Source organism: Suricata suricatta, chromosome 13 (genome assembly GCF_006229205.1).
Source record: "Suricata suricatta isolate VVHF042 chromosome 13, meerkat_22Aug2017_6uvM2_HiC, whole genome shotgun sequence".
Taxonomy (NCBI): domain Eukaryota; kingdom Metazoa; phylum Chordata; class Mammalia; order Carnivora; family Herpestidae; genus Suricata; species Suricata suricatta.
The window spans coordinates 30,858,326-30,883,368 of record NC_043712.1 but is presented as its reverse complement, the minus strand read 5'-3'; the positions used below and the strand labels follow the sequence as shown (position 1 = coordinate 30,883,368).

Below are 25,043 nucleotides of genomic sequence, written 5' to 3'. Positions count from 1 at the left end.
GCGTATGTTTTAAGTTACCCATCTGAGAGAGACTTTTTAGGCATACAGTGATATGTTCCAAAATGTTTTTGAGATCAGGGAGAAGAAAAATATTTTTCTATAGAAGTTTAGGATTGTAAGGGGCATATGGGTGGCTCAGTCGGTTGAGCATCCGACTTAGGCTCAGGGCATGATCTAGCTGTTTGGGGGTTCAAGCCCCGTGCCAGGCTCTGTGCTGACAGCTCAGAGCCTGGAGCCTGCTTCCAAGTCTGTGTTGTGTCTCCCTCTCTCTCTGCCCCCTCCCCCACTCTGAGGGTCTCTCCCCTTCTCTCAAAAATAAACATAAAACAAAAATAAACATTAAAAAAATTTTTAAGTTTAGGATTTTATGTTTCAGCTATTAGCTTACAAACACCACTAGGTCTGAATAGATTTAGTTCTTCAGGGCTGAGGTATAGGTTCCTTTAAAAAATTTGTAGTTAAGGGAACATATGGCTTTTTAGGGCAGGCCATTTGAAGGAAAAACAAATACCTCAGCTAGGTGGGAAGGTGGATATTCAATGACTGTGTGGGAGGGAACCACTTTCAGTCTGAGAGGGGAAGGTGGAGGGAGGAGCAAACAAGTACACTGGGGAAGAGAAAAGGATCTATTTTTTGACAGGTGGGATGCTGAGTCAGCAGGTTCCATCACTAGAACAGAGCTACCAGTTAGATAAGTAACTCGGGTAGTGACTGGACAGATGTTTTATAAATATTTGCTAACTAGTAGATGATTATTAAAACTATTCAGTAAACACGGTGTTCAAACTGAATCTAGCCTGACTTGTATTTCTAGTTTATTAAGCCTTTTCTTGGGCTTTATTTTCCTGCCCATTAACTTTCCAGGTATTCTCCAAAATGTCTTCTAAGTTTCTATTCCTCTACATTTACTTAAATATACAAAATGTTAACTAGACTTTAGAGTTATTAGGGGGAAAAAGTCTTTTTATACTTCATAGGATTTGGAGGTTTGACCTAAGGAATTATTTCAAAATAAATACTTTCTCCTTCTCAAACCTAGTCCTACAACCAAACATTAACATTCCAGGAAGGTGCATCTGACATAATCTTCCTATTCTGTATTTCAACTTTTCTTTCTAATTTCTTAAGATTTTTATCTTTTTGGGTTTTGTTTGTTTCTTGCTTTTGTTTTTTGGTTTTTTTTAGTAACCTAAGAGTAGTTTATAGCAGACAACTCATAATTCAGACCATTTTTATGGATCGGGAAAAGGTTAGTATCTAGAGTCTTTAAAGAGAGAGCACTCTCTAATAACACTGAGCTTTAATCCAGTACTTCTAGAAGGAAAAGAGAAGTGCAGTGTATAATGAAATTATCAAACACAGCTCTGTACAGAATATTGTCCCCCATACAGAAGTCACCCACTGCTGTATAAGAAATGGCGATAAGCCACTTCATCATTTAATATTACGTTTATATTCAACGTTTAGTTCTCAAAAGCACTTTAACGTCCCCTTTAGTTTTCCATAGTGCTTTTTCTCTGAAAATACCCAAATGTGTGGCTTTTGAATATGAATTGCAAATCAGAAGGAAAAACAGAGAGAGAGGGGAGAGAGAAATTGAGAACTTCAAATACAAATATTAAAAATGTAACACGATATGGTGGAATAAGCACTTCAAGTCAAGAGACCTGATGCAGGTCCCGGTTTTGCCAGGAACCAACTTTAGCCTTTCTGTGAGTCACTTAATTATGCTTTTTAAGTTAAGAAACAAAGAAAGGAAAAAAGAAAGAAAAGAAAAAAGTGATTTTTGACTTAATATTTATCTTAAATTAGGCTTTTTAAAAATCTACAATTAAAGTATTTTCAAACACTGTACTATAATCACAGCTCAATGAAAGGCAGTCATTTTGCCCTATGGAATCCGCTTTCACTTCTGTCTTTGACTTGCAGCCTGTATTACTTAGGTTGCACATTGTACTTTGGAGAAAGAGGAGCTGGGGAAAGATTCCTCTATACGATGGGATGGAGCCAAGCAGGTGAGGGAGTTTAGGAATGAGTGCAAATGTATGCAGAAGACCTGGTCACTCTCAAACAAGAAGCACTGAAAAAGAATTCTGCTTCAATTTCGGGGGTGGGTGTGGGTGTGGGTGTGTGTGTGTGTGTGTGTGTGACAAAATCTTAGGGAGGCCTTGAGCTGAGGTTTTCAGATAATCACTGCCTCCACCCTTCAAACATTTATTCCCCTGGTGGACTCCAAATCTACCTCCAGTTCCGGGTTCCCAACCAATCGCATCAAGCCACAACAGAGGGTTCTGCCAACCCGGGCACCGTTTCAGGGATCTCGGTGTTGAGATTCACACGACCCCAGCACCTGTCGGCCTTCCCAAGAGAGGACTGGAGGGAATAGTGGGGCTCTGCCCCCGTCCTGTTCGATTCAAGCTACCACCAGGTCCCGAAGCCCTCGAGACTGAAAACAACCTCCGTTAGCCTGGGGGAAGGGAGAGCTCTTCGCCGGTGACCCTCCCACGTATCCTTCCCCCCCCCCCCCAGCTAATTCTCAGAATTACAGAACCCGACCTCCGACCACGGTTTCTCAGGCCTCGGGTACCCCGGGCCTGGGAAGGGTACAGACGCATGCGGAGGATGAAGACAGAGGAGGATGGTACTCTCCTCGCCACCAGAGGAAAAGATAGGAAGGCAAGGGTGGGGGCAGCGATGTTCCCCCTTAGCGAGGGCGGGAGGCCGTCCGAGCGTCTGTCGAAGGGTCTGTCATTCCTTCACTCACCAGGAGCAGCAGGGAGCATCTAAGGTCGGGTAATGATAGGAAGACGGCAGGATTCATGGTAACGCTGGGGTCCGCGGCTGGGACTGGGCAGGGTTGGGTTGGGTTAGGAAAGGGCTGGGCTCCGGGAGCCGGCGGCAGTGGACGATCGTCCCGGCAGCGGCACCTCGTCCTCTGGACCCGGAGCTCCAGCGGCGAACACCCGGGACGACTTCCAGAGAGGCCTCTCAAGCCTCACTTCCGGGTCCTGCCCGTCTCGGAGCGTATTGGGAAATGTAGTCCTGAACCACTCTCCCCAAATACGTCATGGGGCATCCAGAACTTCTTTCCCATCAGACTCTCCGCCTAGGTTCACCGAGTTCTCCGCGCGCAGGGCCCTGTGGGATAGAAAGAGCGGAGGGCGGCGAACCTCTGTTCTTAGAGGACGGGAACTACAATTCCCAGAGGGCAGTGCAATGGAACGCCTCAGGCGGCCTTCGGAGGGGTTCCGCTAGTTTCTGCGCGGTGGGGTCTGTCCCAGTCGGATGTAGTGTTCTGTCCTGGCGGGAGGGGCGGCCCACTGAGGGTCGTGCCTCCTGGAGCCGCCCCCGGGACGTGAGTCCTGGAGGAGGCGAGGGTGAGTAGGAAGGGGCCTGGCTGGGAAAGCTCCGATCGATCTGCATCGCCTTGGCCCCTACCTCAGGCTCAAGGCCCTTCTGGCCTTGGCTCTGGCCTCATCTTTCATCACTAGCCTCCTCGTCTGCTGCCTCTTCTTTCTGCGCTAATCACTGCATTGTAAAGGAGCCGCCTCTCAGGGCCTCGGTTGAATGGGTGGATCCCTTATCCCTAATTGTCTCTGTGGGCTCGTTTAAGGAGTGGATCTGGGACAAAATAGGAAAACACATTGTAAACTGGAAAGCGTAACTGAGATCGCTACCAATGCATGGATCACTCCTACAGAATAATTACGAATTTCGTCAGCCAAGCCGTTGAGGATCTTAACCTGGTCCGAGTTAGCTCCCCAGCCTCATCTGCGAACACCAAGCCAGGTCCACGTGTCCCAGATGGTAGCTACACAATCAGTACTAAGTACGTGGGAGGCATTCTGCTTTTTTGTGGTTCTCCCTGCTCTACCTGTCCTCCAGCCTCTGCCTTGGAATGGCCTTAGCCCCTTCTCTCTCTGGAATGCCATCTCAAATGTTGCCATCTCTGAGAACTTGCCAAAACACCAGCCCTTTAGTCCTGATCTGAATGAGTTTTTGCTTGTGACTGCAGCACCGCTAGTTTTTACAGTTATATTATTAGAAGCATTTATTACTCTGGCTGATTTTAGAATTAGTTAATGATACCTGTGCATTATAACTGACTAAGTGGTTTTGATGTTCATTTATAAAAATTATTTACAGAAGACATTAGTACTAAATATATGTTTATATACATGTGCGTTGAATTAAAAAAGGACCCTAGACTATGCTTTTCCCAGGATGACAAGACTTTTAGTTAGGTCTCCTCTCTCCTAGTCCTGTGTTCTTATCTCTGTACCACTCCCTTTCTCTCTGACAGAAGAGAAATGGGAAATTAAAGAAAGATCAGATGCTCATGAGTATGACCTCTTTAGTCCAAGAAATTAAACTTTGATCCTGCTCACCCACTGGACTTTGCACTCAACCTATGACTTTTCATTCAGCAACATTGCCTGAACACTGTGCTAAGTGCTAATAATTACGAGGTGAAATATAAAATATATAGATATATATCTATAATATATATAACAGATCTAAATGTTAGCATATTTTTCAAAAGGTAAAGAGGCTTTTGTGTGTGATTCTGATATACCTAAAAGCAATCACTTTGAATCTAAAATGACATATTAAAAGCAGTGCCTAGTACATAGCACTCAACTTATCGAAAGGACCAGCATTCTACCCTTTTCATCGTTCATATTTTACAGGAAATCAGAGAGCTGAGATAGCCTAAGGAAATGCTGCTTATTATTAACAGAATCAGGCCTAGAGCCCAAGTACAATTCCTCCTTTACTCTGTTCCTACCTTCACCCGTTTTGTAGCTTCTTTCAAGTCATTTTAATATAATCCTGCCTATGACAGTGGTTTTTCTGACATGACAGACATGACAGAAGTGTCTCACAAGGCCCATATTTTCTGCCAGCATGTTAACTCAGATTGTCAGCAAAATAAAGACATGAAGAGCTGGACTTTACCAAAATTAAGAAAACAGTTTCACTTTGAGGCAGAATTTGAACCAGTAATCCTTGTCAATGACAGCGCAAGTACTAGCTCATCAGTAGTGATAAAGTTCTCCTACAAAACTCCCAGATCCTTAGGAGTCACAGAGATTGGAGTGACACTTTGGTGAAATCAGAAGAGGATTTGTCTGCCCTTTTGGCAGCTATTATTAAATAAATGATTAGCAGCTGCTTTCTTTAGCTAGGCATGTAGTCTTCAGTTTGCCATGCTCACCATGCCTCCTGCTGAGTCGTATGCTAGTTACTTTCCTGGTCCTTGCAGGCATTAACTGAGGAACTTTGATATAGCATCTTACCTTTAGGGAGGAAGTTTAAAATCAGATGCAACTACCTATTTTTCCTTCTTGAATTCTTCAGGCTTCATTTCTGACATAATCCAGCCTCTGCTTCAACAGTCTTATGCTAGAGAACTCACTATTTTTCTGTGCCCCTAAAGCATTTCTAGAAGGTTCTAGCAAAACATCAGTTTACCAGTCAAAACAAAATTTTTCTGAGTAAAATATGATTGATCCTAATGGTGTGGTTTTTCCTAGGGTCAAGATCTCACACTAGTTATATTTTCTTGATGGGCATAAGGAGAGAACAAATAAAAATTCTCCAATTTAGCACTTAAATCTAGTTGATTCTGACCTGACAATAAATTCACATCATACCCATTTTGTGGCTTGATCATCACCTTTATTCCCAATATCAAATCTGATGTTTATTATTATGTGGAATCAAAACAAAAGTTACTGTGGCTTTTGAGCCCCGTGCCTAAGGTTAAATACTGAGACCTCCTTTCTTCTCTTGGGTAGCCCCTGATAACAGTCTTAGAAGCATCCATCCCTCTCATTTTCCAGCTGAACAGCTTGTACAAAGGGTCATTTACTTGGCCAACATTGTGGCAATTCTAGGACCAGGATTGCAGACTTTCTGAATCCCAGTCAACAATTATATATTTATAATATGCCCACTCAGGACTGATGAAACCGCTTTCAGAAATGGTCCCTGCACTTACTCATGGGTTAAATCATTGTTTCAGGGTGCTGCAGCTGTGGAGAAGACTATGAACAGGTCAGAGAACGTGTTCCTTACTGGCTCCTCATTAGCATCCCAGGTTCATGCTGCTGCCATTAATGGAGATAAGGGTGCTCTGCACAGGCTCATCATAGGTAAGTAGTGGCCATAAATACAGAGACTTTAAAACTAACTCTGTCCTAAGGGAGTGTGTTAATCTTATCTTAATTGCAGTGTACTTATACATTTTAATGGCAATGTATCATTATTTATATTTCATTCCAGAACTTGAACAAGAAAGTAATTAAGTCCTGAAACTTAAAAAAAAGTTTAGGATTAGGTGAAAAGTACTTGAGAAATATCTGTGTGTTTGACACTAAATCTGGATATGTACTCAAAGGTGCTAAGAAAATTAATTCATCTTTATAATAACAGAGATGTCTTTTCTCCTCACCTTCTGTTGCAGCTGGCTGTGGCAATCCCAGCTATAAAGGGACCTAACGCCAACCCCCGAACAATTTAACTGATCACAAAGAGTGGTAGCACCCTAATGGGATTACCTACCTCAGATAGGCACTCAACACTTTCCACTCCTCATACCACATTTCTCCATAAAGAGCATTTCATACCTTCTCACTCTCCTGAAACCTCTGGCCACCAATTCTCCTTCCTTCCACTCTTATCTAGTGCTTTATATTCCCTCCAGAAAATGAAGACTTTAAGTAGGAACTCCCTCATTTTCCAGCAGGATATTTAGAAATCAACCTACATCTGTATCCATCTTCTCTTTCTGCTAAAACAGAGCAAACATCCCTTTCTGTCAAAGACCAGCTCATCCACATATGTTCTGTATTCCATCCCTTCTTATCTTCTCAGGGACCTTGCTCTATTTTTTTTTAACTTCTGATTACTACGCCTTCAACCTTTTCTTCTGTTCTTCCTATCAACATGTAAACATGCCCTAATGTCTCCATTACCTAAAAATACCTTCCTGGGGAGCCTGGTTGGCTCAGTTGGTTAAGTGTCTAACTTCGCCTCAGGTCACGATTACATGATTGGTGAGTTTGAGCCCAGAATTGGACTCTGCAGACAGCTTAGAGCCTGGAGCCTGCTTCAGATTCTGCGTCTCCCTCTCTCTCTCAAAATAAGATTCTTCAGATTCTGAGTCTTCCTCTCTCTCTCTCTCTCTGCCCCTCCCCAACTTGCATATGCACGCTCTCTCTCTCTCAAAAATAAATAATAGACATTAAAAAAAACTTTTTAAAAAATCATTTTCCTATTCCTTCACCCCACCCAGGAGCTGCCGTATCTCTCCATAGCTCTCAACTTCCCTTATACCTGCATCGATCACAGCCTGAACTGCTCTGGCAGTGACTGAAGAAAGATAGAAATATATTTTATTCTCATCATAGTGCAAAGATAAGTGGACAGTCTATGGTGGAGAGACACTTCTGCTTCATAAAACAATCCAGCGAGGCTGCTAGGATGTGGCTCTCTTGATTTCAACATGTGGCTTCCATCTTGGGTCAAAGGCAGATACTTCTGTTGTAGCCATAGCCCAGGCAGCTGGAGTGGGGAGAGTTCAGAGAAGCCATTTGTCATTTAGGAGTCGGACTGGACTCAGATGCAGAGCCGCACCTAGGACAAAGGAGGCTAAAGTATCCTTTGATGACATCATGCCCAGCTAAAGTTCAGGGTGCTCAATTCTTAGAAAGGAAAATCAGAGAGTGGATATGGGGGGGTAGTGTCAGTTGTCACTTTCTGTCACCAAAACCAAGCTTCTTGAGCTATCTGCACCCCACTTCCTTACCTCAATCCACTCTTTTGCTAAAAGAAAACAAAACAGGGGCCCTTGGGTGGCTCTGTTGGTTAAGCTTCTGACTTCGGCTTAGGTCATGATCTCACGGTTTGTGGGCTCAAGCCCCAGGTTGGGCTCTGCACTGACAGCTCAGAGCTTGCAGCCTGCTTCAGATTCTGTGTGTGGGTGTCTCTGTCTGCCCCTCCTCCACCATGCTCGCTCGCTCTCTCTCTTTCTCTGTCTCAAAAATGAATAAAGGTTAAAAAAATTTTTTAAAAAAAACAAAACATACTTATTTAGACGTATACAGAGAACTACATGCAACTTATATGTAAGTTTAACAAATTAGTATAAAGCAAACATCTATGTAACTGCCATTAGGTCAAGAGACAGAACATTGTTCCGCTGGAATCCCCTAATGCATTCTACCCTACCCCTTGAAGTCATTTGCTATCTTGACTGCTATAATAACAACATTTAATTTTACCACCTAGATATAGTTCTTAAACACTATAGTCTAGTTTTACCTTTTTGAACTTTTTTTGTTAAATGTTCCATATTTACTTGTACTGAAAGTTACATATACAGTTTTGTCATTTTCCTACTCAAAATTCTTTGCTTTCCATTATACGTGGAATAAAACTTCAACGTACGCCTGTTCCTCTTTCCCTCTCCAGCTTCACCTTCATCCACTCTGTTGCTAGAAAAACCTGCATTCTTTCATTTTCTCAAACCCACCAAGCCCTTTTCTGTCTTAAGGCTTTTGTTGGAAATACTGTTCTCCCCATTCTCTGTCTGAACAACTCTTACTCATCCTTCAATCTTCAGCTTTTAGGTCATTTCTTCAAAGAGGCCTGCCCTCATTATCCAGTCTCAGTGAAATTTGTTTGCTGTGTTCTCTCCCTCCTAGAACTCTGCAGGTTTTCTTCATTGCACTTGTATATTTATACGTATATCTCTTTGCCATAAGCTAGTAGCCCCCATGGTGTAGACTGTTTAATTCATCACTTTATTTGTAAAACCCAGCACAGTTCTCGGCACATAGTAGAGATACGAGATATATTTGTTGAAGGAGTGAATAAATGTTATAATCATTCTTTTAAGTACCTTTCCTCCCAAGAAGCCTATAATCATTTTGAGAGCCGAGATTAATTGTGCATTGAGTTGAATCAAATCGAGCTAAATTAAATTGATTAGGAAGGCAGGTTAGAACTAAATTCCATTGGAAATTTTTTTTTGTAAGTCAGAATACCTCAAGAAAAAATTGTCTTATAAAAGGAACTCTTTATTATTTTAATGAAAAATAACCTTCAAAGGAAATAAAATATACAGTGTGTTATAAATTAACAATTGTTATATAGGTTCAGACATACAAATTAACTAATGTTTTGCATAACAAAACTTAAAATATTCTTATAATTTTAAATCCCAAAGAAAAAAAATCCTTGGAAGCAAAGCAGAAGAAAATTATGTGAAACTAGCATACAGCCTATAAATTTATTTTATAAATGAGTTCCCTCTGCATTCTATCATCTTGTTTCATTACCAACTTTGAGCTGTTAACACTGCTCTTCTTTTCAGAATCCTGCCATCGTGTCTCTGTGCAAAGACTGTGATACTTGTGTTCCTGGCATTTCCCAGTATTTGTATGTCCCTACCAAAGCAATAGCTGTTTCGTCTTACATTTTAGTGCATCTTACATATTCTTTTATGTAGTGCATTTTGACAACCTCCGAATACATGCTTTTTCTCTTCAATTTGTAACATAGTACTACAGATTAACGGTTTGGTTTTTTTTCTTGAATCTTTGCTCACCAACTGCTCACTGAACTCATTCACTTTAGCATTTTCTGTTTTCCCTTCTCTGTTTCCATGGAGAAGTATGTCAGTGATGTGTTCGACTCCATGGAAACAGATGAGCATCTCTTTCTACATACACAACTAATTAAATCGAACACTTTCTATGCCGTCCATTGTTTTGGAGAAGGACTGAAGAGGCTTTCCCTGAATGAGACATCATTTTAGGAGCGATTTTTAGTGTTTAACCTAATACAATGGATTAATGTTTTAACATAACATTATGTCCTCGATTCAGATGATTTAGGGCTCAATCCTGGGCCCTAAAAGCATAAACATACATAGCAAAATCCTTATGTATTATGGATGTTATTTGTAGATATGTAACTTTTTCTCTTAACAGTAAAATCAGATAATTTGGATGAATACCAGAGATACAGTTGATAATAAAATGTATTAGGTTCATTTTAATATGATACAATGTAGTATAGTAGAAAAGACGTGGATTTTAGAGTCACATAAATCTGAGTGTTGAATTCTGGCTTTGTCGTTTCTTAGCTGTGTTTACTGGGGTAAGCCACTTAATCTTTTAGAGCCTCAATGTCCTCATCTGAAAACTATAGACAGTAATGCTGTATGTGAGAGTTCAGTGGGATAATGACTATAAAACATCAAGGGTGACTACAGTTAATAATACTGTATCATTTATTTGAAAATTTCTGAGAGAAAAAAAGTTTTTAAGAGAGTAGATCTTAAAAGTTCTCATCACTAGAAAAAACTGTAACTGTGTGGTGACAGATGTTAACTAGACTCGCTGTGGTGATCATTTCACAGCAGATGAAAACATTAAATTATTAAGTTGTCGACCTGAAATTAACATAATGATATATGCGAGTATGTCTCAAAAAAATTGCAGCATCACACCTGACACATAGTAGACAATAAAAAGACCCCTTATTACTGTTAATGTTTTATCAGGTTGGACTTCACAGTAAAATGACCCAGGCTTACATGGTTTCAGAAGTGTCTCAAAGTGAAAACTCACTAAATGCAATGAAGAATAATACTGTTTTCTTTGAGAAGACTAAGCAGAATAATCTGTAGATGTGTCTAGTGTGCAATGATTGATACAACCATCACTGCTATGAGTGTTTGGGGTTATTTGAGTGGTGAAGTGACAAGGCACACCATTCTGGTTATTCCACAACTTTGGATGCTCTGTCCGTTCAAACAAGTGTAAATTTCTGAGTCATTTTCTCTGTTTGACTACGACCTCTCCCAACACAGTAGTTTGGTATGGAAGGAATCTCATATGTAGCAGTAACATTATTTCAGGTTAATGTCTTCCTTTACCTCAACCCTGACCTTAAATGTTAGGGTCACTAGATGTTTTATGAATTTTAGCATATGTATATATGCATAGACATGGTGTGTGTGTGTGTGTGTGTGTGTGTGTGTGTGTGTGTATTGGCTTACATGTATATGCACTCATACTCATAACAGTAATAAAATTAGCCAACATTTCATAAAGTCATGTTATATGTGCCAGGCACTAAGTGTTTTGCAATTCATTAACTCATTTAACAGCAAAACATGACAGAGTTTTGGATATTTTTATTACCCTCATTTTACAGGTAGGAAATTGAAGTGTAGAGAAATTTAGTAACCTGTCTATAAGTAGCAGCACTTAGATTAGAGCCTGGAAGTCTGATTCCAAAGCTCATGCTATTAACCCCTAAACTATGGGTCCTCCATGAATGGAGATATCTGTGTGTACACACACACATTCACATATATGAATACAGAGAGAATGAGAAACACAAGACAGGAAGAGCTGATTAGGTCTAAGCCGTGACCAAAGAACTGAATGGTTATCTAAATCGGATTTCTCCTAAGCGTTTTGGCAATCTGGTAAAGCTTATGGACCCCTTCTCAAAAATATGCTTTTAAGAGCTTAAACATGGCATATAGGAATCCAAACAAAAGCAGCTATATTGAAGTATAGTTATCAAATTGTTTTAAAATCATGATATTGCAGTATACCTACAATCGTATTTTATTGACACATTAAATAGCAGGGTCTAAGGGAAAATCTAACAACTATAGTAATTTCAAAATAGGAATGCGTTAAATGCTATTTTTTATATAGTTTACTACCAAGTTGGTTTCCATATAACACCCAGTGCTCTTCCCCACAAGTGCCCCCCTCCATGACCATGCCTCCCCTTCCCTTCCCCCTCCCTCTTCAGCCCTCAGTTTGTGCTCAGCATTCAAAAGTCTCTCATGATTTGCCTGACTCCCTCTCCCCATATTAAATGCTATTTTATAAGTATAATGAGATAATACATGATAATATTTTATAAAATCTCAAGTGACATCAAAATGTAATATGTCACTTATTATTATAATTCTCACGTTATATGTTAGGACACTGAGACTCAAAAGTTAAGAAATTTAGATGGAAAGTTAATAACCACACAGCTGAGACTCAAGCCAGTTTATTTGGTTTTTAATCCTATGTTCTCTCCATTGTTCCCATGTTGCCTTTATAACAATAAGCAAATAGTTTTTAGGGTTTTTTTTATGTTTATTTAATTATTTTCAGAGAGAGACATCAAACATGAACTGGGGAGAGGCAGCGAGAGAGGAGGAGAAAGAGAACCCCAAGTAGGCTCCACATTGCCTGAACCCATAAACCATGAGATCATGTCCTGAGCCCAAATCAAGAGACATACACTTAACCAGCCGAACCACCTAGACACCCCTAAGCAAATAGTTGTGTTTTTAAATTTTCTTAATATTTATTTGTTTTTGAGACAGAGACAGCATGAAATGGGGAGGACAGAAGAAAAGGGAGACAGAGAATTGGAAGCAGGCTTAGGCTCTGAGCAGTCAGCACAGAACCTGACACAGGGCTCGAACCCACAAACCATGAGATCACGGCCTGAACTGAAGTCAGATGCTTAACCAACTGAGCCACCCAGGTGCCCCTAGCTTTTCAATAACCACAAATGCCTTCCAAAGATTGTGACAATACAGAAGTTGTAATGTACGAAGCAGGCGAAAGCAGATGAAATGTATCTTTGATGCCACACGCAGGTAACGTTTCAGAATAAGCAGATAAAAGGTTAATAAAGAATGCCGGATTTGCTTGTGTTGGACAGTGTGGCACAGTAGCCATTGGGTAGACTGGCGCAACTGTCACTGTGACAGTCATGTCTTCTAACTGCTACGCTGGGGCTCTGGTTTCTGCGTATGCTGGCCCACTAACCATCCAGACCCTTCTGCTTCAGCTAGCCTTAAAATAACGGCATGCTGTGGAGGGAGAGGTGGCCTTCCAGTCATGGCTCCAGCCAACTTTCTGAGCTGGGTCCAGGCGGAGCACGTGCAGAACGCCAGCCCCCGGTAAGCAAGCACCATTTGGTCACGGATTAGAGGCTATCTCCACAGCTGTCAGAGTAATTAAAACAACACAGCACACTAGGCAGCTGCTTTCTATATTAGCTGCTCCTGGCAGGAACTCAAATTTAAGTGCACGGCTATACAGTGAGTGTTAGTTTACATCCCAGCTGCTACATGTGTGCAATGTGTTGCTGTTACCAAACACTTCCAAACGGGAAATCACTTTACTCGAACATCCAGATTAGCTGTTGTGCAGCCTGGACTGGCGTTGGCTGAATGTTACGGTGGAAGGAACTAAGGACGAGGGTGTGGTAGGCTGACAAAGGCATGGGCCTCTTTCAGTTATTCCCTTTTAGCCAGGAAGCACAGAAGCAGGTAGGACTCCCATTACTCAGAAACTAGCAAGAGAGCCACTATCCCCTAAAGCAATTCAAAACAGGACCCAAATGAAGCTGAATGCTGCTTTTCCAATACATGATTTCAGGCTCCTCAAATACACACATTCTGCCATATAGGCAGGCACAGCATACTGTATGGTGATGTCATGTAACTCAATTAAATCTTCTCTGTTGGCAAATATAATACTAGTCACACAAAAAAGTAATCCAGGGATTAAAGAGAAGGCTTGAAGTTTCCCTGTACCTTACCGAAGACTTGGGAAAAGCGTAGCAATTGGCCTAAAGTTCTGCATCCTAGGAGGTACAGTACCTGTTAACCCCATGGTGTTGACTTCACTTTGGCCCTAAGAAGCCTAATCAGTTAGGATTATCCCAGTATGTGATGATTGCCTCCATTTCTGAACATTTGTTCTTGTGACCACAGCTCCTAAATCTTCCCCCTCAGTAACATGCCCAATGAGAAATTAAATACAAAGTCCCATCATCTTGCTAATCCGAGGTACTACTGTCTTTGCTTAACACGGCAGACAATACACTGGTAGAGAGCGCCGTTTCATCATGAAAGACAACTGGACATGGCCTTGTTTGTATTCTCTAGAAGTATCATTTTAACTCCAGAAGGGCTCAAATGATAAAAGGAACTTGCCCTACCTATGATATGTTTTAGTTTTGTTAATGAGTCTGGGTTTAAATGAGTCCTTATCTATAAATGCAGTGATAGAAACTCTGGAATCTTCTGGACCAGACATTAAACGTTGTGGAGGGAATAATACCTAGCACTGTGTTAGCACTCTGAGCAGACTTGTTACCATTCAGCACAGGGGCTCCTATTTTCAGATAAGTTGAATCAGATGCAGAATTTGCCTCCATCTCCCAAACCGAGATTCTGAAAAAGAACACCTACCTCCTCCCGGAGTTCTACACAAATTGTAAGCCTCTTCCAGATCTCAAGAGCAATGACCTTTCTTGCTTTATTACCAGAATACATGGAAACTTGGACCAGCAAAACAAGTATCTAAGAAACTATAAAGTACTTCTGGGTCCTAACACATCCAAAATTTAAATATATGTTGAAATATATTTTTTTATTTTTTATTCTTTTTTGTGTGAGAGAGAGAGATAGAGGACGAGCAGGGGAGGGGCAGAGAGAGAGGGAGACACAGAATCCTAAGCAGGGTCCAGGCTCTGAGCTGTCAGCACAGAACCTGACGTGGTGCTCAAACTCACGAACCACGAGATCATAACCTGAGCCGAACTCAGGCACTTAACTGACTGAGCCATCCAGGTACCCCTATATTGAAATATTTAGAGCTAACACAGTAGAGGCACAAAACAACTCAAAGAGAAGTACAGCACCTTCTCTTTCTTCCCCTAGCATTTATATTTCCCTTCAAAAATATCTCATTTGATCAGCTTTAGTAGAGTTTATGCCAAAACACCTTAAAAATAAATGGCTTCCCTCATTTTCAACTTGTATGTGGTTACCCTCAACTAGTATATGAATACCTGATCATTGTCTGTGATGAAAGTAGCAATTTTTTTTTCACTTAAAGTACATGACAGGAAGTTATCTGTTGTTGTTTTAAAGTAAACTTTATTGGGGTATAATACGCTAAATACAAACCTCAATCCTTGCTACTATAGAGTTACTTAGTTTTAACAAATATGTAGTCATATAATCACCACTATCAAGATATAGGCAAGTTCCATCACACCCCAAAATTTCCCCATGTCCTCTTATAATCAATCCATCTTCGCATTCCAGCCTCTGGTGACCACTGGTCTCTTTTCTCTCCCTACAGTTTTACCTTTCCCAGAATGCAGCATAAATGAATACCATATGTATCCTTTGAAACAGAGTTCTTTCACTTAGCATGATATATTTGAGATTTTTTTTTCCTTGTCCAGTAGATCTGAAGTTCACACCTTTTTATTACTGAGCAGTATCCTACTGTATGGATGACCACAGTTGGTTTGACATTCTCCATTAGAAGGGCAATTGGGATATTTCCAGTTTTTAGTAATTATGAATGAGGCTTCTGTAAACATCCAAATACTAGTTTTGATGTGAACATCAGGTTTCATGCTTTTGTTCTCCTGATTAAACACCTAGGAGAGAGATTATTGGGCCCTGTAGTAAGTGTATATTTAACTTAATGAGAAACTGACAGTTTTTTGTAGTGGCCGTACCATTTTGAATACCTACTGGTGATGGCTGAGAGTTCTCATTGTTCTATGTCCTCACCAGCGTTTGGTATTGTCAGGTTTGGTTTTGGTTTTGGTTTTGTTTTAACCATTCTAATAGATATGTAATGCTATTACATCATGGTTTGAATTTATATTTTCCTATGTATTAATGATGCTGAACATCTTTTCATATGCTTATTTGGTGAAATTTTTCTTCAAGACTTTTACCCATCTTTTAATTTCATGTCTGTCTTTTTATTACTTGGTTGTATTTTTTTATTATTCAGTTGTAAGAACTCTGTTTTGAAGTGTTGAATTTTGAAAAATTTTTTTAAATTCATTTTTATTCATTTTTTGAGAGAGAGAGAGAGAGTTTGACCAGTGGAGGGGCAGTGAGAGAGAGGGAGACAAAGATCTGAAGCATGCTCCAGGCTCTGAGCTGTCAACACAGAGCTGGACATGGGGCTTGAACTCACAAACGGAGAGATCATGACCTGAGCCGAGGTTGGACACTGACTGAGCCACCCAGGCGCCCCTTGGAGTGTTGAGTTTTCTAAGTTTTATATATTTTTTGGATACTAATCCTTTATCAGATATGTCATTTGCAAATATTTTCTCCCATTACATGGGTTGCCTTTTAGTTTTATTGATTTATTCTAGGTAGAACACTTTATCAGATATGTTTTGCAAATATTTTCTCCCAAATTGTGGCTTTTCTTTTTATTTTCTTAACAGTGTCTTTCAAACAGCATTTTTAATTTGGGTGAAATACAATTTATTAATTTTTTTAATGGATTGTTCTTTAGTATCGTGTCTAAGAAATCTTTGTCTAACTCAAGGTCACAGAGATTGTCACTCTTGTTTGCTTCTAAAAGTTTTAGATAGTTATAGAAGTGTTACATTTAAGATAGTGATTCATTTTGAGATAAATTTTGTATATGGTGAAAAATATAGGGAAAAGAGTTTTTGGTTTGTTCATTTTTCGGTTTTGTGTATGCATGTCCAGGTTTTCCCAGCACCATTGGTTTAAGATTATCCATTAGTTTGCTATTGCACCCTAGTCAAAAATCAACTGATCATATACATATATAAGTCTATTCAGTACTCTCAAATATGTCCTATTGATCTGTGTGTCCCTTTTTGGCCATTTAACTTAAATTTGAATTTATGGGCATAAAATTGTTTATAATATTCTCTTATTTTCCATTAAATGACTTCAGGCTTTGTAGTGTTGTACCTGCTTTCATTTCTGATACTGGAAACTTCTGTCTGCTCTGTTTTTAATGATCACTCGGATCAGAGATTTATCAATTTCAGTATTTTCCAAGAGCCAACTTTTAGCTTCATTGATTTTTTCTAGTGTTTTTCTAATTTTGATTTCATTGATCTCTGCTCTTATCTTTATTATGTACTTCCCCTGCTTGTTTTGGATTAAATTTGGTCTTCTTTTTTTAGTGCCCTAAGGTAGAAGTATAGATCATTGATTTGAAGCTATTGTTCTATTGTAATACAAGTATTCAATGATGTATATTTCCTTATAAGCCCTCTCATGTGTAGAGTGTGAACCTTACAACAGTACTTTTATTTTCATTAATTTAATTGTGTTTTTTAATCCCCATTGAGATACTCTCTTTAATTCATGGATTATCTATTTGATGTTTAATTCCCAAATATTCAGTGATTTCCATTATATTTCTGTTATTGATTTGTAACTTAATTACATTATTGTCAAAGAATATACTTTGTATGACTTCACTTGTTTTTTAAGTTTATTTATTTTAAGAGAGAGAGAGAGAGAGAGAGAAAGAGAGAGGACACAAGCAGGGGAGGGGCAGAGAGAGAAAGGGAGAGAGAGAATCCCAGTGCTGGGCTCGAACTATGAACCATGAGATTGTGACTTGAACTGAAATCAAGAGTTGGATGCCCAGCTGACTGAGCAACCCAGGCACCCCTGTATGACTTCACTTCTTTAAATTTATTAATGTTTGTTTTATGACCCAGTACGTGGTCTATTTTGGTGACTGGTCCCATCAATGAGTTGGGTGTTTTTGTTTTTTGTGCTTTCTGGGGGTTGTTTTTGGTGTTTTAAAAGGTTATAAATGTGGCTGTTGTTAAGTGACATGATCAATAAATACCAGTTATATCTTGCTGCTTTAGAGTGGTATTCAGGTTTTTTCTGTCATCACTGCTTTTCATTTTAGTAGTTCAAGCAATTATTGAGACAGAAAAGGGTATTGAAGTTACCCATTATAACTAAGTTTTCAAATGTTTCATTCAAATCTATCAGTTTTTGGTGATTCTATTTTAAAGCTTTGTGATTTGATATATACACATTTAGGATTGTTATGTATTCTTGGTGAATTGATCTTTTTATCATTACATAATGTTTCTGTTTGCCCCTGGTAATTGTCTTTGCTTTGAAGTTTATTTTATCAGATTTAATATCTGATATTAATCAGCCTTCTCTTAATTGTCTACATAGCATATCTGTGCTCGTTCTTTTACTCTCAACCTACTTATTATATTTCAAATGAGTTTTTATAAATAGTATATAGTTGGGTCTTCATTTATACCCATCCTTTTTTATTAGTGTATTTTTTAATCATTTACCTTTAATGTAGTTATTGGTGTTAAGATTTAAGATTTCTAGTTCATTATGTGATTACTGTTTGTAAACTGTTTTTCATTCCTGTTTTTTCCCTTTCCTATCTTCCTCTGAATTTCTTAAATGTTTTTAGTATTCAATTTTAATTTATATGTAGTGGGGCTATTTGTAACAGCTTTATTGAGATTTGCCATACATCCATACCACACAATTCACCAACGTAAAGTACAATTCAATGGGTTTGTATATTCACAGAGTTGTACAAACAACACCATGATTAATTTTAGAACAACTTTATTACCCCCCCCACCAAAGAAATCCTATACCCTTTAGCTATGACCCTTTAAACACCTCCATTATTCCTCAGCCCAAGGCAAGCACTGGCTATAGGATTCTTGGTTGACAGTTCATCCTCACCCTTACCCCCAACACTTGAAAAATATTGTGTCAATAGTTTCTCATGAGAAATACATTGTCACTTGAATAGTTTTTCCTTATAATATGTTCTTTCTATCTGGCTGCTGTCATGATTATTTTCTTCTTCTTTAGTTTTCAAGAATTTGATGATGATTGACTCAGCATGGATTTCTTAGGGTTTATTCTGTTTGAGTTTTGCTCAGCTTTTTAAATCGGTAGGTCTGTGTCTTTCATCAAATTTGGGCTAGTTCCAGCTATTACTCCTTCAAGTATGTTTTTAGCCCTTCATTCTTTTTCCTGTCTTTCTGAAACCCTTGTCCTATAGAGCCCTGAGAACCACTGATTCTTTTCGTTTCTATCTTTTCTATCGTTATTCAGATTTCATAATATTTATTGGTCTTTCATCAAGTTCAGTGATTCTTTCCTCTGTCATCTCCATTCAGTAAGGTTTTTATTTTAGTTATTTTATTTGGCTATTTACTTATTTATTAAATTGTTTATTATTCTGAAATTTTCATTGGGTTCATCTTTATATTCTGTCTGTCTTTGCTGTGACTATATATTTTTCCATTTGTTTCAAGAGTGTTCATAATTGCTTGTTCAAGCATTTTTATCATAATTACTTTAAAATCCTTGTCCGATAATTCTAGTATCTGTATTATCACATTATCGGTGCCTGAAGATTGCCTCTTTTTTGTTTAATGTTTTTTCTGGCTCTTGGTTTGTTTAATAAGTTTGGATTATATCCTAGATATTTTGTGTATTTTGTTATGAGTCTCTGGATCCTATTTAATAAATACTTTTCTATTTTAATAGACTGACAGTCTGTTTTGGTTTAGAATGAACTGTCTGTCCCAAAATTGCGGGCAATGGTTCAAATGCCAAGTTAGTTCCCATAGCTCTTGCAGGGATCTTCTGATCTGCCCTACTTCTGTGCTACTCAAGCTAATTTACAACCTTGACAATATTCTACCCAGAGTTCAATTGTCAAAACTTTGGCTACTTTGATTTTGGTTAGTTTAACACATGGGCTGCCCAGAGTTGTTTATGACTTTATGCACCAATTTAAAGAATTGCTTCCTCCAGCTTCCTCCTCTTCATAATCCTCCCCACCTTTCTAGCTGGAAAGGGTTAAGATCCTACGTCATTGCTATGCTTTTCTTAATGCAGGGCATGATGGTTAATAGGGCTCCTCCCCACAGTCTCTGCCATGCCTGCTAGGGAGGAAAAGAGGTACAGTTTCTTTTATTGTGTGTGCTTTGAGTAGAGCAAATATAATCAACAGAGTTGAGTCGCCCAGGGCTCCCTATTACCAATCTTTTGACAGGAGAGAGCAGGCTTCCTAGGGAATTTTGTATCTGCCCATTGGTGTTTCTGGTTGTGAGTTACTTTAGCACCCAGGCTGTCGTTAGAAGGCCAAAAGAAAAAAAAAAAAAAAAAGGAAACACAAGGAACTCACTATCAGGTTGTTCCCTGAGTCCCATAGTCCCTAGACAGTTTGTCTTCTTTTCTCGACCTTTTCATGTATTTTGCCTAGCGTTTTTAGTTTTAATTAGAGGGAGGATCAGGGTAGTATGCGCTTGCTCCATATTGTAATGGGAAGCCAATCATGAGTCAGTTTTGTATCTCTTGTAAAAGCATACCATAATGCGTAGTGTATGGTCTACACAAAAGAAAGGAGTGTGTGGGAAAGGAGGTAGCTCCATATCTCACAATGGTAATTCAGCATAATGTAGTAGTTAAGAATATGGTCTTTCATTTTCTTAATGTTTATTTTTTTTATTTTTGAGAGAGAGAGAGAGAGAGAGAGTGTGTATGTGTGTGTGTGTGTGTGTGTGCGCACAAGCAGGGGGAGGGCAGAGAGAAAGGGAGACAGAATCTAAAGTAGGCTCCAGGCTCTGTCAGCACAGAGCCCGACACAGGGCTTGAAGCCACGAACTGTGAGATCATGACTTGAGCCAAAGTTGGACGCTTAACTGACTGAGTCATTCAGCCGTCCCAAGAATATGGCCTTTAGAATCAATTATCAGCTTGAGTTTTAGCTCCACCTACTTTCAGTATAATATAAACTGGTTGCTTAGCTTCTCAGAGCCTCAGTTTCCTGTAATATGGTGATAGTAATAGCTATCTCATAGGGTAAGTAAAAATGGCATATATTTCACACTTTTAACACAAAGCTTCATAATAAAGTTACTAAATGTAGTTCCCAGTTACACTAGGAATAACAACAACAATTATCAAATACCACTGTTTTCTTATACTCCTAGGAAACTCTGCCCTTAAAGACAAAGAAGATCAATTTGGGAGGACACCGCTTATGTACTGTGTGTTGGCTGACAGACTGGATTGTGCAGACGCTCTCCTGAAGGCAGGAGCAGATGTTAATAAAGCTGACCACAGCCAGAGAACAGCCCTCCATCTTGCAGCTCAAAAGGTGAGAAGTTAAAGTCCTTTGAAGTGTAAACCTCTTGTGAGATATTTGTATGTTGATTAATGGGACCATGGAAGAGACAGATGGTAAAAAACCACAAATATGTGACTCCTAGTTCCATTTGTTCTCTCTAAAAGCAGTCTATGCTGCAGAGAATAAAGCACAGGTAATCATGAGTGACCCCACTCACTTATCCACATTCCTTGAGCAGTGGAATTCATTTTATGATCTAAGATTAAGTCAGAGAAAAGGAATCAAAATTGTATGTTTAATATGATAAACCACATTACAAATCAATTTATGCATAGGGAAAAAGCAAAAAGCAAAGGCCAAAAAGAAAAACACTAAGAGGGTGCTTTGGTGGCTTAGTTGGTTAAGCAGCCAACTTCCGCTCAGGTCATGACCTTGGATTCATGAGTTCCAGAACCTCATTGGGCTCTGTGCTGACACATCAGAGCCTGGAGCCTGCCTTGGATTCTGTGTGTGTCTCTCTCTCTGCCCCTCTCCTGCTCACGCTCTGTCTCTCTCAAAAATAAATAAGCACTAAAATTTTTAAGAAACACTAAGATATTAATAGTGTTTGAGTTTTAATGTTGGTAATGTGTATGCATTTTGGTACTTTCTACTGTTTAAAAATTTCCCTCTCATAACTGTTATCTTTTACAACAAAAAGTTGCAGTCTTTTTTAAAGTATGGGCAATAAGAAGCATAAAAGAAATTTATTTTCTAAATGTATTTCAACTTTTTAAAAATCGAAAACTATATTGCTAGTATACATGATTTTAGATTTTTTAAAGGCATTGTCAAGAGCTGAGATTTTTAAGATTAAATATATCAAAAAATTTAAATGGAAGCTTATAAATTTATATAAAGACTTCTTTATCTGAAAATGATTTTCCCTCCATAAAATTATGGTGTATAAAATATATTTCCAGTGCCTGATATTTTTCTTTTTTTGTTATTTTAGACATATATTTTTGGAATAAAAAGCAATAAAAATTAGTTATATCCAGCAGAAACTATTAGAGTTATTTCCCATTAAAAAATGTGAACCAGATATAGCTGATTAATTGAGGGGTTAGAAAAATACCTTTTTCATTAGTTGAATACATAAAAAGAGACTGTCATTAACATATACTACTGAATATGCTAGTTATATGCTGTGATCAGTTAGGTCTGTCAGGTTATTCCCAAAGTTATTGCTCTTGAATTTGCTTTTCATTATAGTAATTTTTTAAAAATCTCCCTCATTTTCAATTTCTGTTTTAACTGCTGTTCAAGTATTTAAAACCTTTCACCTAGGCTTGTCAGCTATAAAAATTATTCACTCAGGAAGGGTAACTCCATTTAACTTGTTATCATAAAAAAGTAAACATTTCAGATTGGAAATAGCACCAGTATTAAGAATTGGATACACTTTAGATCTTTTCATTGTGGTTCATTTAGATTTAAAACCCAAGTCAAGATTTAAAACGTCAAGTGGGTCATATGAAAAAACTGGGGATTTGAGTCAGTGAGCCTACAGCATGTCATCTTTGTAGGGTATAATGTGACTAGAAACGTTGAGAAATTGGGTTAGTTATAAGTCTCTTCACAAGATGTAGTGCATTGTTTTCTTTTGCTTTTTGTTTCTCCTTTGTTTGCTTGTTTTGACAGAAAGAGCACAGGGGAGAGTCAGAGAGACAAGAGACAGAATCTTAAGCAGGCTCCATGCCTAGTGCAGAATCAGATGTGGGGCTCGATCTCACAACTGTTAGGTCATGACCTGAGCCAAAATCAAGCGTACAGTGCTTAACCGACTGAGCCACCCTGGCACCCTACTCCTTTATTCTTTTAATTCTGACTTTCTACAGCATCAAAGAATAAATAGAACTATATTTACATGTCACAGTTTACATAGCTGATTTCAGAAATAACAAGTTTCATGGTCTTTTGACTCTCTGATAATTATAGATTTCCTCCTTTTCCCCCCTTTCTTGTGTTGTGGTTTGTCTTTGAATATTTGCCAAGAGCAGCAATGTATCTTTAGGCTATACTAGCACTAGTAGAATTTCCAGAACAAGGGTGGTCATAATTCTTTAATACTCTGCTCTGTCCAGATCAAAACTGGGTTTTGTGTTTAATTTGTGCTTTATGCAAAAGCACCATTATTTAAAAAATCAGAGCTAGTATAGATCAGGCAGGAATAAGAATGTGAAGAATCTAGAAATAATTTTCTTTTTTTTACACTGATATATTTTTTAATAGTTTATTGTCAAATTGGTTTCCATATAACACCCAGTGCTTCTCCCCACCAGTGCCCCCCATCATGACCATCACCCCCTCCCTCCCCCTCTCCCTTCAGTCCATGGTTCGTTTTCAGTATTCATTAGTCTCCCTTGATCTGTGTCCCTCACTCTCCCCCACTCTCTTTCCCCCTCCCTCTCCCCATGGTCCCCTGATAGAAATAATTTTCAAGGAATAATTGGAGATGACATGTCCCAGGTCTGTAGCACACCCTGCCTCTGAGCAGACACAAACACAGATTCTCTTTAGAGCAAACATTTTCACCCTAAACTTCCAGGATTCCCCCATATTACATAGACCAAATAAGATCTCACAGTGAAAGATTACCAACCTTTGGAGGAAGGAATCTACCATGAATGAGAGTCAGCAGAAGCAATAAACAGATTTATTTCCTCAGAAACTGATATTGGCATCATTACAAACACAGTGTAACCATTGACGGAATAGTTAAAGATATAAGAGAAGAAATCAGAAAAATGAGCAATCCATAAGAGACTCTCATGACTAGGCATCAGTTCTCGCCATGACCACTTATTTTAGAATAACCCATCCACCAAAAACATTTATAAAAACTGAACAAAATATATGTACATTGTTTGAAGCATTATGAGCAGTCAGGATAAGCAGGATCTAAGAAATTACAATCCCTCAGAGAAGAGGAGCGAGGGAAATGAACACCACATTGATTCCACTCACTCCTTTAAGGCATCTTCCAAAGTGGAATGCAAAAGCATACAACCCTAGCAGGAAGCGCTTGCCTTATGAGGCTGAGAAACTATAGAGTCTGGAGTTAGCAGTGGCTGGAAGGTGAGAGGGCAAAATCCTGGAGAAGAGGGAACTGCAGAGAAGGAACCCAAAAATCTGGGTACAAATTCTTTGCAAATTGTTAGCAGATTTCTCAACTGTGCTTGTGCTGGGTGAGTCTCAAAGAAGCCCAGCAGTAAACAACAGCTGGGAGACCAAAGAGCTAAGCAGTTTTACAACTGCCCTATGTTTTCTTTCCTTTATAAGTCTTCAGTACATAACAAGTTGATTTTTGTGTAGGAATCTATTCTCATTTTAAAACATATGAATAACTAATTTCCCCAGGAAAACCTAGCTCATTAATTTTTAGCCATTTAGTGTCTGCTATGTGCCAGTGCCAGGCTTTTATACTGTGTACCTCCTATGCTTTTCTTGGTTTTGTTTTTCATTATGGTTTTAAATAAAGCCACCTGGGTGGCTCAGTCAATTGAACATCCAAACTCTTGATTCTGGCTCAGGTCATGATCTCATGGTTCATGGGATCAAGGCCCACATTGGGCTCTGCACTGATAGCAGGGATTCTTTCTCTCCCTCTCTCTCTTTCTCTGTTCTGCTCTTCCTCTGCTTACATCCTCTCTCTCCCTCTCTCAATAAACAAACAAACAAAGAAACAAATAAATATCCTGACTACAAGGGAGCTACTTAAGAAATTGGAAGTAAAAGTTACACCATTATAGTACTTTAGAGAGACAAATATGGCAATAAAGTTCTTTTGGAAGAGGAAGAGAGAGGAGGTACATAGAAAGCTATTACAGTTCAGGCCAATGGAGAGGAGGAGTTCAGTCCAAGAGATGTATTGTGGAGGAAGAACTGTTCATTCACTCACTAGTAGCCAAATGTCTACCATATAGTTATGATGATACACCTAGAGAGAATATAAAAAAATGAATCCTATATGTCTGCAGTGAAAAAGAA

The 25,043-nt window shown here is 38.9% G+C and overlaps 2 protein-coding genes across 6 annotated transcripts in view; one reads left to right on the top strand and one right to left on the bottom strand.

Moving 5' to 3' along the window:
• Positions 1-3,089, bottom strand: part of ERP44 (endoplasmic reticulum protein 44) — a 95,268-nt gene extending 92,179 nt beyond the window's left edge. The window contains 2 exon segments of the mRNA XM_029920847.1: positions 2,765-2,997; positions 3,000-3,089. Coding sequence (XP_029776707.1) covers positions 2,765-2,997; positions 3,000-3,069 — 303 coding nt within the window. The 5' untranslated portion in view covers positions 3,070-3,089.
• INVS (inversin) overlaps positions 2,413-25,043 on the top strand; it is a 152,021-nt gene continuing 129,390 nt past the window's right edge. For 2 of the 5 annotated variants that reach the window (XM_029920844.1, XM_029920840.1), the window contains exons 1-3: positions 3,218-3,377; positions 6,029-6,158; positions 20,875-21,041. In XM_029920844.1, the coding sequence (XP_029776704.1) occupies positions 6,053-6,158; positions 20,875-21,041 (273 nt within the window). In that variant the 5' untranslated portion in view covers positions 3,218-3,377; positions 6,029-6,052. Of the gene's footprint in view, positions 2,429-3,217; positions 3,378-3,621; positions 3,830-6,028; positions 6,159-20,874; positions 21,042-25,043 lie in introns of those variants that run through there. The other 3 variants (XM_029920842.1, XM_029920841.1, XM_029920843.1) reach the window with 3 other exon arrangements.